Raw genomic sequence first — 12495 nt, 5'->3', positions numbered from 1 at the left:
TCGCAGGATGGAGACGCACATTTTGATGTATAACACACCTGGGTGCACGTTACGATTCGGGCTGAATTAACTTTCGAAGGAATGGCATAAATTGCGCCAAAGTGACACGATTAATTCAAAATGGCCGACTTCCTGTTCGGTTTCGGGCATGATCCCAAGAGACTTTTCTTTAAGTTGTCCCATGATACAGGTGTGTACCGATTTTCGTGCATGTACGTCAAACCGTATCGTGGGGCTTGAGGCACAAAGTTTTCAAGGGGGCGCTGTTGAGCCATTTTGCCACACCCATTAATGCAAACCATTAAATATCAAATTTTTCGCCAGGCCTGACCTGGGTGCAAAATTTGGTGACTTTTTGGGCATGTTAAGGGGGGCAAAAAGGCCATCACTTTGTCAGGAAAATAATAATAATAATAATAATAATAATAATAAAAATTCCTGCAAATACAATAGGGCCTTCGCACTGCAAGTGCTCGGGCCCTAATTAAAGCTGCAAGCAGCGATGAACCCACGACTCTTTATGTCAAACCATTCAAAAAATATGGCAGAAAATAGGAACTATCAAATATCGACCAATCAGAAGAAAGGGTGGGGCTAATTTGCACCAATTAAGGTGAATGAGTCAATATGGACCAGATGAAGGGTGGGCGCGCTTTTTGGCATCTAGCGTCGCCACGGTAAAGCTTTTGACTGAGAAAAGTAATGCACGTCGTCGCAGGTTAGAGACGCACATTTTGATGTATAACACACCTGGGTGCACGTTACGGTTCGGGCCGTATTAACGGCCGAAGTAATTACATAAATTACGCCAAAATTACACGATTAATTCAAAATGGCCGACTTCCTGTTCGGTTTCGGCCATGGCGCCAAGAGACTTTTCTTTAAAGGGGACCTATTATGGCATTTAATGTATATTTTAAACAGGCCTTGAATGTCTTAAAAACAATCTAAAGCTTGTTTTTTCTACATAAATCAGAAATTCAACCTCTGGGCCATGTCTCTATGCAGGATTCTGAGGGGGTGGGGCTATGATAATGAGGCTCTGTGCTGATTGGCTGTCTGAATGACGTGTAGCAGGGGAGGGAACAAAGCCTCACTCTGGGCTGAAGAGCAGCGGCTCTGTAAACTATTAAACCATGTCCCATGCGTACGAGCATCAGCGACAAAATCAATTCCATTGCTTTATTTTTTTTCTATTGGACTGTCCTAACTGGCCGCGAGTTTAACAGTTTCAGTGTGGACAGAGAGAGTTTAACGGTTTCAGTGTGGACGGAGAGAGTTTAACGGTTTCAGTGTGGACGGAGAGAGTTTAACGGTTTCAGTGTGGACGGAGAGAGTTTAACGGTTTCAGTGTGGACAGAGAGAGTTTAACAGTTTCAGTGTGGACAGAGAGAGTTTAACAGTTTCAGTGTGGACAGAGAGAGTTTAACGGTTTCAGTGTGGACAGAGAGAGTTTAACGGTTTCAGTGTGGACAGAGAGAGTTTAACGGTTTCAGTGTGAACAGAGAGAGTTTAACGGTTTCAGTGTGGACAGAGAGAGTTTAACGGTTTCAGTGTGGACAGAGAGAGTTTAACAGTTTCAGTGTGGACAGAGAGAGTTTAACAGTTTCAGTGTGGACAGAGAGAGTTTAACGGTTTCAGTGTGGACAGAGAGAGTTTAACAGTTTCAGTGTGGACGGAGAGAGTTTAACGGTTTCAGTGTGGACGGAGAGAGTTTAACAGTTTCAGTGTGGACGGAGAGAGTTTAACAGTTTCAGTGTGGACGGAGAGAGTTTAACAGTTTCAGTGTGGACGGAGAGAGTTTAACAGTTTCAGTGTGCACGGAGAGAGTTTAACAGTTTCAGTGTGGACGGAGAGAGTTTAACAGTTTCAGTGTGGACAGAGAGAGTTTAACAGTTTCAGTGTGGACAGAGAGAGTTTAACGGTTTCAGTGTGGACAGAGAGAGTTTAACGGTTTCAGTGTGGACAGAGAGAGTTTAACAGTTTCAGTGTGGACAGAGAGCGTCCGATGTCACGCAGCTCGACGTGATAGTCGGACGCTCTCATTCAGTTACACGGTGTAAACGGATCTTAAGCCTGAATTACGGTTCTGCGTTAAATCGACGCGTACCCTACGCCGTAGGCTCCATAAATCAGCCTTAACTCCGCCGGCCGGAGCTTACACCATTTTTCCGTAGCAGTGTATCGCGTCATTGCGTCATTCAGGCAGCCTATCAGCACAGTGCCTCATTATCATAGCCCCGCCCACTCAGAATCCCTCATAGATAATGAGGTTAGAAACGGTAAAGATAAAGACATGTCCCAGAGGCTGAATTTCTCATTTATTTAGCAAAAAAAATCAAAAGCTTGTTTTTAAGACATTCAATGCCTGGTTAAGATAGACATTAAATGCTATAATAGATGTCCTTTAAAAGAGTGGAGGTGAGCGTGTGTTTCCTGTCTCCCCTGCAGGTCCATGCTGATGACGGCCTGTGACATCTCCGCCATCACCAAGCCCTGGCCCGTGCAGAAAAGGGTAAAACTCTCTGTTAGCTTTCTCACTGTCCTGGTACATTTGAGACATTTCTTTGCTCGGGTTTCTGTGGTGCAAAGCTTAAACGCTGAGATAGTTTTTTTATAGTTTTATTTGGATCCCCATTAGCTACAGCAAAACTGCAGCTATTCTTCCTGGGGTCCCACACATAATACACAGAACATTACAACAAAAAATTAAAAGCAAAACTAACGAAGTATAGCATATACAAAAAGAAAGGAAAAACAGAAAATAAAGAAAAAATAAAAAGTTATTCCGTTTAACATTTAGATATAAATAAAAACAATACATATTCAAACATTTTATAACATCAACGAATTCAAACCATGTATTGTTATCATAGTTTGCACCAATAACCATTTTAATAAATATTCATTTATATATATATATATATATATATATATATATATATATATATATATATATATATATATATATATATATATATATAAGCGATCATGTATACGCTCATTCAAAAGAAAAAAAAAAAGAAAAAAGTAATAAAAAAAATTATAATAAAATTAAAAAAAGAAAAGAAAATAATTTAAATAAAATACCAAAAAAAGGAATAAAAAAATGTATACAGGACTGTCTCAGAAAATTTGAATATTGTGATAAAGTTTTTTATTTTCTGTAATGCAATTTAAAAAAACAAAAATGTCATACATTCTGGATTCATTACAAATCAACTGAAATATTGCAAGCCTTTTATTATTTTAATATTGCTGATTATGGCTTACAGTTTAAGATTAAGATTCCCAGAATATTCTAATTTTTTGAGATAGGATATTTGAGTTTTCTTAAGCCATGTTCAGCAATATTAAAATAATAAAAGGCTTGTAATATTTCAGTTGATTTGTAATGTATCCATAATGTATGACATTTTTGCATTACAGAAACTAAAGAACTTTATCACAATATTCCAATTTTCTGAGACGGTCCTGTATATATACACACATACACCCATATACTATCTACATTATTTATTTATTTATTTAATAATAATTAAATAAGTTTTATATTTTATATGCTATTCAAAAGATGTTTCTTTACTAACAATTTGAATTCTTTTATGTTAATAGTTTGCTTAAAGTGTTTGGGGATTGGGTTCCATGCAGACTCTGTATATCACCGTTCTTTTACCATAGTTTGTCTTTATTTTTGGCAGTGAAAAATGAACATTTTCTTTTATATAGAGCTTGCTGGGTTTTGGATATGGATACATTTCTTCCAAATATTAATAAAGAATAAAGTAATCTTTCTCTTACCATTAACCAGCTGAGATTTCTATGCATTTTAAATACATTTGTTCTGAAATCACAAACCAGGACCCAGCGAGCTGCTGATGTGTGAAATGCAGATTCAAACAGAAAGCAGTGATTTTGTAGGAGTTGGGCGTCTTGAACGTTTCTGTCTGCTGCATTCGTGTTTCTTGCTTTGTCTGTTTCATGTCTGGTTCATTTCCTGAGCCGTCCTCCTCTCTTTCACATCATCACCCTCTCACTCAAGCGTGAGAGCTGCGTTCCCGCAGCGACCTTCGTTAGTCAACACCTCGTTAGGACCTCCGGGCTCGGATGGAGGTCTTCAGTGTGGGCGTGTTCATAATTAAGTGCTTGTTAATAAAAACAGCTGTGGCCTTGTCCTTGGATAATGTTTTGAAAAACAGTTTGAGGCACTAAAGGCACACACACACACACACACACACACACACACACACACACACACACACACACACACACACACACACACACACACACACACACACACACACACACACACACACACTTGTGCTGACATCGTCTCATCAGCTACTGCAGCTGTTTGTTGGATGTTTTAACCCTTGAACTGTCTTTGGGTCTTTTTGTCTTCTGTCCTTCTTTCCTCCTGCTCTCTCCTTCCTTCCTTCCTTCCTTCCTTCCTTACTTCCTCCCTTCCTTCTTTTTTCCCTTCTTCTCTTCTTTCCTTCCTTCTTTTCTCCCTTCCTTCCTTCCTTCTTTTTTCCTTTCCTCCCTTCTTTCCTTCCTTCTTTTTTCCCTTCCTTCCTTTCCTTCCTTCCTTCCTTCCTTCCTTCCTTCTTTTCTTCCTTCCTTCCTTCTTTCCTCCCTTCTTTCCTTCCTTCTTTTCTCCCTTCCTTCCTTCCTTATTTCCTCCCCTCTTTCCTTCCTTCTTTTCTCCCTTCCTTCCTTCTTTCCTTCTTTTCTCCCTTCCTTCCCTCCTTCCTCCCTTCTTTCCTTCCTTCTTTTTTCACATCCTTCCTTCTTTTCTCCCTTCTTTCCTTCCTTCCTTCTTTTTTCCCTTCCTTCCTTCTTTCCTCCCTTCCTTCCTTTCTCCCTTCCTTCCTTCCTTCCTTCCTTCCTTCCTTCTTTTCTCCCTTCCTTCCTTCCTTCTTTCCTTCCTTCTTTCCTCCCTTCTTTTCTCCCTTCCTTTCTTCCTTCCTTTCTTCCTTCCTTCCTTCCTTCTTTCCTCCCTTCTTTTCTCCCTTCCTTTCTTCCTTCCTTTCTTCCTTCCTTCCTTCCTTCCTTCCTTCCTTCCTTCCTTCCTTCCTTCCTTCCTTCCTTCCTTCTTTTCTCCCTTCCTTCCTTCTTTCCTTCCTTCTTTCCTCCCTTCTTTTCTCCCTTCCTTTCTTCCTTCCTTCCTTCCTTCTTTCCTCCCTTCTTTTCTCCCTTCCTTCCTTCCTTCTTTCCTCCCTTCTTTTCTCCCTTCCTTCCTTCCTTCCTTCCTTCCTTCCTTCTTTCCTCCCTTCTTTTCTCCCTTCCTTCCTTCCTTCCTTCCTTCCTTCCTTCCTTCCTTCCTTCCTTCCTTCCTTCCTTCCTTCCTTCCTTCCTTCCTTCCTTCCTCCCTCCCTCCCTCCCTTCTTCCCTTCCCCCCACCTTGACCTGAAGACAGCCCCAGGGTTGTGGATACCTAGTAAGAGCAGCGTAGCAGTGGTCCAGTCTACTGAAGATAAGAGCAGGGACCGGATGTTCTCAGTCCTGCTGAGACTTCAGTCCTTTAATCCTTGACATGTTCTGCAGGTGGTAACACGCCAACTTCACTACTGTCTTAATATGGCAGTGAAACTCGTCCATATTTCTGGCTTGGTTGTCGGCTGTCTGAAGCCAAGTGCTGACTTTCAGTCCTTCTTCCTTGGCTCCAAGGAAGGATTCAGTTATGTCTTTGTTTAGCATCTGCATAATTGTGATAACACAGTTCTTTTCTTGTTAAATTTGAGCGAGTGACAGTATCTAGACCAGTGGTCGGCAACCCAAAATGTTGAAAGAGCCATATTGGACCAAAAACACAAAAACTAATATGTCTGGAGCCGCAAAAAATGAAAAGTCTGGTATCCGCCTTAGAATGAAGGCAACACATGCTGCATGTTTCTATATTAGTTATAACTGGGGGAAGATAATTTTTTTCATTATGCACTTCAAGAAAAAAGTCATAATGTCGAGAAAAAAGTCGAAATGTTGAGAAAAAAGTCGAAATGTCGAGAAAAAAGTCAAAATTTTGAGAAAAAAGTCAAAATGTTGAGAAAAAAGTTGAAATGTCGAGAAAAAAGTCAATGTCGAGAAAAAAGTCGAAATGTCGAGAAAAAAGTCGAAATGTCGAGGAAATAGTCAGGTTATTTTTCTCAGATTCATAGCTGCCTATGCTATGCCATCCCAAACTGTTATTTATTTCTTCTCACTTGTTCTTTCTAGGAATCCATCAGGATTTAGGATTTAGACCTATTCAACATTTAACTGTTCCAAACATCCTTATAAAACCTTACAATACCAATAATGATCGTAATTAAAAACAAAAACAATGTCATGACGAAGCAATGAGTGAACTTTTAACACTGCAGTCTTCATGTTGTCTTTCTGACCTCTGGGTGAACGGAGAGGCAACCGTGTTGCTTGATTGATCCAGTGTTAGGTAAACAAAGACAGAAATACTTTTCCTCGCGCCCGATCTTGGTTTTAGTCAGCTTGTAATGAGTCCCCTGCAGCGCAGAGACCTGGTTATCTAGTCAATCAAGGACTGGCTGAGCCCCGAGCTGCAGTCACATTTCATTTACCCCTGCAAACACAGCGGGCCCTGACACACTTCTGGTTTCTACCGTCATCTTTGCTTTTTCCTTCCATTTGTCAGTGCGTGCGTGCGTGCGTGCGTGCGTGCGTGCGTGCGTGCGTGCGTGCGTGCGTGCGTGCGTGCGTGCGTGCGTGCGTGCGTGCGTGTCCATACTGTTTATATGAACCCAAGATATTGATATCATTTACAAGTATACATCCTTTTTTGCATTTCAGGTCCAAACAAATGTTGCAATGTACTGCTACACGGCTAAGACAGCAGCTCTAACAGTAAAAGACTGAAATCCAGTCAAATCGTCTGTTATTAACCCTTGTACTCTCTTTGGGTCAAAATGACCTAATTTTCCTGTTCCTTCTTTCCTCCTGCTCTCTCCTTCCTTCTCCATTCCTATTTACTTTCTTTCTTTCTTTCTTTCTTTCTTTCTTTCTTTCTTTCTTTCTTTCTTTCTTTCTTTCTTTCTTTCTTTCTTTCTTTCTTTCTTTCTTTCTTTCTTTCTTTCTTTCTTTCTTTCTTTCTTTCTTTCTTTCTTTCTTTCTTTCTTTCTTTCTTGACCCAAAGACAGCACAAGGGTTAAGCAAAAATACCTGCCATTCCCATGACCGTGCATGGGAAGAGAGGGTTGTAGACGGGGGATGGAGCTCGGCTAATGGAGTAAGAAAGATGGTCCTGACTACAATTCTTAAAACGAGCTGCATACTCTGACCGCTAGCAGAACGTAAAAAAGGAGTTTTTGCGGTGTATAAAGGAGATTTAGTACAATTTATTTAAGCATAGCCCCTTGAGATGTAACATCTCATTTTCAAGGGGGTCCCATAAAACATACAACATTACAATATATTACATTACAGTACAGACATACATGCTCACCCTCCCACACAACCCCTACCACATAAGTCTAGTTACAAAATAGACTAATTGAATAACCGGAATAATGAGATAAATATAACATAACAGAGAGAAAAATAAATAAATAAATAGAAAAAAGGACAAAAAATACATAAATAAATTAAAAACATTGGCAATTTGTTTTAAGATGAGAGTATAATAACAACTTAAAACAATGAAAAGAGGTAATAGAACGCAAAAAGAGAGGAAGATTATTCCAATCTGATGGAGCTTTAAAATGAAATTATCTTTTACCAGCTTCTTTTAAAATTCTAGAAACAAAGAAAAAAGGAAAATTCCTATGTCTGAGTGAGTATGGAGAGTTATATAGAATCATGAGTTCTTTTAGATATGGAGGACAGTGAAAATAAACACATTTAAAAAGGAAGTGAAGCCAGTGAAACTGGCGTCTAGATTTGGGTTGAAACCAGTTCAATGAATCAAACATAAAACAATGATGTTCTGAAAGGACAACGTAACACAAATCTACATAATGAATTGAATAATACAGTCAGAGGTTTAAGATGAGTATCTGGAGTATTGTGATAAACAATATCTGCATAATCAACAAGTGGTAGTATGAGTTGAGAAATGAACCTTTTTCTGACAGGAAGTGTGAAACAGTTGATGGAACGGTAAAGTGAAGCGAGACAGCCATGTGCTTCTGAGATGAAAGAAAGAAGATTGTAAGAGACGTTATAGATGAAAAACTAGCAGAGATATGCAAGACATCCCATTTTTATCAAATGCATGAGAACTAGAGATCATTACTGGAGGTATTTTAGTGTTCAGAGGGTGAAGGAGCAAAGTTAAACGGGAGAGTCATGATGTCTCTGACATGGTGCGGCGTGGAGAACCAGGGATTACGAGGGATTCATGTGGGGAACGTAGCTGGAGAACACTGCTCTCCCGGGAACATCCACGCGGTTTCCAACAGGCGCGTGGAAAAAAATCCCATTCTTTACTTTTACAGTAAAGGCTCATCACAGGTCTCCTCATGTCTGGAGGCCACAGGGGACAAACCTTTGCCTAAAGTTAAACAAATGAAATACTTACCTGCTGTACTCTACTGCCCTTATTTTTTAACAACTTGTGCTTTTTATTATTTTACCTCTTTTCTTATCATTTTATTTAGTTTTATTTGTTATTTACTGTTTAATTGTGTCTTGCCGCTTTTAATGTTGATGTAAAGCACTTTGAATTACCTCGTGTTGAATTGTGCTGTACAAATAAACTTCTGAGCTGAAAGCTCTGCACATGAGAAACTGCCTCCACCCGCAGCTCCAGCATGAACTCCTCTCTTCTCCTCCTCTCGTCTGTTTGCTGCAGATTGCAGAGCTGGTGGCCACCGAGTTCTTTGAGCAGGGGGACAAGGAGCGGCGGGAGCTGAACATCGAGCCCAGCGTAAGTAGCCTCGGTCAGGACAGGAGACATCTGCTCTGTGCTCTCCGGTTTGTGAAACAGATCTGTCCCGTGTCAAGCCATCAGACGTGTTAATGTCGTCTTTTATAGGTTAGAGGCAGTACTGGAATTTAGGGGGATGAGGGGAGGTGGCATCCCCCCTGAAATAAAAACGGTCCAAATCATCCCCCCTGAAATAAAAACGGTCCAAATCATCCCCCCTGAAATAAAAACGGTCCAAATCATCCCCCCTGAAATAAAAACGGTCCAAATCATCCCCCCTGAAATAAAAACGGTCCAAATCATCCCCCCTGAAATAAAAACGGTCCAAATCATCCCCCCTGAAATAAAAACGGTCCAAATCATCCCCCCTGAAATAAAAACGGTCCAAATCATCCCCCCTGAAATAAAAACGGTCCAAATCATCCCCCCTGAAATAAAAACGGTCCAAATCATCCCCCCTGAAATAAAAACGGTCCAAATCATCCCCCCTGAAATAAAAACGGTCCAAATCATCCCCCCTGAAATAAAAACGGTCCAAATCATCCCTCCTGTAAAACTGTCATCCCTCCTTTCCATCCCTTATGTCATTTCATCAATGAACGTGGTTTTACTGATATTTCAACATTTAGAGTCATCACCAGAAAAATAACACCAGAAAAATAACTTATTTGACAATTTTCACCTGTTTCAAGTTAATATTCACTTGAAATAAAAGAAGAAATAAAAAAAGGAAGTAAGTAGTAAAGGGAGTAAGGAAGGGAGAAAAGATGGAAGGAAGGAAGTAAGGAAGAAAGGAGAAAAGAAGGAAGTAAGTAGGAAAAGGGAGTAAGGAAGGGAGAAAAGATGGAAGGAAGGGAGAAAGAAAGGAAAAAAGGGAGAAAATTAAAGAAGGGAGGGAGGAAGGAATGGAGAAAAGGAAAGAAAGAAGGGAGGGAAGAATGAAGGAATGGAGAAAATAAGGAAAGAAGGAAGGAAAAGCAAAGAAGGTAATAAAGGAATGAATGACGGAAGGGAGGTAGGAAGAAAAAGGAGTAAAGGAGGTTAAAAAAGGAGGAAATGAGGAAGGGAAGAAGGAAGGAGAGAGCAGGAGGAAAGAAGGATAGAAGAATTGGGTCATTTTGACCCGAAGACAGCACAAGGGTTAAAAAAAAGAGTCATTACCAGAAAAATAACTTATTTGACAATTTTCACCTGTTTCAAGTAAATTTTTACTTGAAATAAGTAGAAAAATCTGCCAGTGGGACAAGATTTATCTTCTTATTACAAGCAAAAAAATCTTGTTCCACTGGCAGATTTTTCTACTTATTTCAAGTGAAAATCTACTTGAAACAAGTGAAAATTGTTGTTTTTTCCAGTCATGACTCTTGTTTTAAGTGTAATGAGATTTGTTTTACTAAAATGAGACATTTTAACTAGAAATAAGACAAATATTCTTGTTAAGATTGTGAGTTTTTGCAGTGATCCATGTTACTTATCCTGTGAAGGACAGAGTCATATTGATAAGTTCAGAAAAGTGTTTTTTATTGTTGTGTTTTGATGTATTTGATGTAAGCCCAGTGGATATTTAAAGCTTACAGAAGGCTGCATTTAACTGCTGCTATGTCATTCCTGCAGTATTTCTGCAGCTGTTTTGGTCACTGCTATTATTTGTAATATATTATATTATTTGTAATCAGCACAAATTATCTGTCCCCATATGATCAAATCCACCATCCCCCATGATGTTTTTTTACAACTCGAGTACTGGTTAGAGGACACATAAATATCGCATACAAGGAGACGTAATAAACCTGTGCAGTCGAGATGTCTGACGTCTCTCAGCTTCCACCCAAGAAACTAAAGTTTTACTTTGCCTGATTGCAAACAAAAACCCCAGATTAGTGTTCACCATTTTTGAAACTGGCACGAAAAAGATGGATGTACAGTTTTGTTGTCATTCATGTTAACAACTTATTCAGTTCAGTTTTATTAGGATACCGGTTGTCTCCAGGAGCGTCCCAGAGACCAGAACATGACCCCTGAGCAAAAGATTCAAGGTTCCTTTGTTGTCGTTCAGCAAGACATCGCAGATGAAAACCACAGATAAAGAGCTTTAAAGCCCTATATAAATGTCAGATACATTAAACAACCTAAAATAAATGGTTCAAAACCGTATAAAGTGCCTTGTTGTTGCACATTTCAGCAGCTGGATGAAAGAAACAGTCCCTATAGTTTATTTTCTTGTTGAGCCGTCTGGTCGCAGGACACGGCCAGGCCGTTGTCACGGCAACAGTCTGCAAAAGGCTCCACCTTCGCTCTATTGGCGCTTTTCCACCAGCACCTACTCGGCTCTACTCAGCTCGGCCTGGTTTCTTTTCCACTACAATCAGCACCCAGATCAGCAGTAGGAGGTTGGAGAAGCTGCTGTGACGTATTTGATTGTGTATCTAAATGGAGAAGACAACAACACTAAAGATGTAGAACCTGGAGGAGATGATAGATGTGCTGCTGGGTCTGTGGCTTGTGTTTGATATCAAGTTAAAAAATGAGAGTGAGAGAAGTTTCAAGTGCCGATGCTTTTTTAATTTTGTTAGTTTGTCTCTGCGCTGCTGAAAAGTCAGCTGGAGCGGTGAGCAGCTATGAAGAGACAGAGCTCCTGGTAGATCTGGGCGTTCCTTATCTCCGTCTAGATCCCTTTTTAATTCTCTCCTCAGCACCAGGTTTATGAACATCTGACCCTCAGAGTTGGATCATGAAACAGACTTTTGCTGCCATTGCTGGTTGAATAAAATGAACAAGAATCCGTCAGAGTCTCTTTCTCTGATTTCCTCCTCCTGACTCAGACGTCTGACTCCAACCCCCCGACCAATCAGTGGCCTGTAGTGTGATGATGTCAGATACAGCCGACTCAGCAGCTTAGAACCTCAGCAGAATAGATACAGAAAAGTATCTACTCGGCACGTTAGACCCCTAGTGGAAAAGAACCAAACCGAGTGGAGTCGGCTGAGTAGGTACTGGTGGAAAAGCGCTATTTGAGCGCTCTACTGGTTGTTTTGGATCAGAAGCACCGCTGCAGTGTCATCAGCGTACTTCAGAATGAGTCCGTCTTGGCTCATCGAGGTTCGAGACACGTCCCTGTGGAGCTCCACAGCTCAGTGTTAAGGCTGGATTATGGTTCTGCGTTAAATCTACGCCGAGCGTGCGCCGCAGGTTGTGCCACAATGAGCTCCCCACGGCGCACGCCACGCCGTGCCTGACCTGCACCTCCAAAAAATTGTAACTACACGTCGAGAGGTCGCAGACCGAGAGGGCTGTGATTGGTTCACTTGGTAGCAACGCATTTCCGGTTCCGGTTCGTGAAGCAGTAGTGAACTTTCAGTTAAAATAGTGCAAAGTCTTTTCTGTGTGGTCTTCGCTGTCATGTGCTATTACAGTTTGTACTTTGATGTTTGGCCGTTGTTTCATGTCGTTGTTTCATGTCGTTGTTTCATGTCGTTGTTTCATGTCGTTGTTTCATGTCGTTGTTTCATGTCGTTGGCTTTAGGACCTGATGAATCGGGAGAAAAGAGATAAGATTCCCAGCATGCAGGTGTCCTTCATTGATGCCATCTGCATTCAGTTGTACGAGGTAAGAGGAC

The 12495-nt window shown here is 40.6% G+C and overlaps 1 protein-coding gene across 2 annotated transcripts in view; it reads left to right on the top strand.

Moving 5' to 3' along the window:
* Positions 1 to 12495, top strand: part of LOC133420911 (cGMP-specific 3',5'-cyclic phosphodiesterase-like) — a 134783-nt gene that overhangs the window by 116999 nt on the left and 5289 nt on the right. For both annotated transcript variants that reach the window (XM_061710794.1, XM_061710793.1), the window contains exons 19-21: positions 2452 to 2515; positions 8804 to 8878; positions 12402 to 12485. In XM_061710794.1, coding sequence (XP_061566778.1) covers positions 2452 to 2515; positions 8804 to 8878; positions 12402 to 12485 — 223 coding nt within the window. The remainder of the gene's footprint in view (positions 1 to 2451; positions 2516 to 8803; positions 8879 to 12401; positions 12486 to 12495) is intronic.

The sequence above is a fragment of the Cololabis saira genome, chromosome 20, assembly GCF_033807715.1.
Source record: "Cololabis saira isolate AMF1-May2022 chromosome 20, fColSai1.1, whole genome shotgun sequence".
Taxonomy (NCBI): domain Eukaryota; kingdom Metazoa; phylum Chordata; class Actinopteri; order Beloniformes; family Belonidae; genus Cololabis; species Cololabis saira.
The sequence above is the reverse complement of the archived record's forward strand: the minus strand, read 5'-3'. Positions and strand labels throughout refer to the sequence as shown.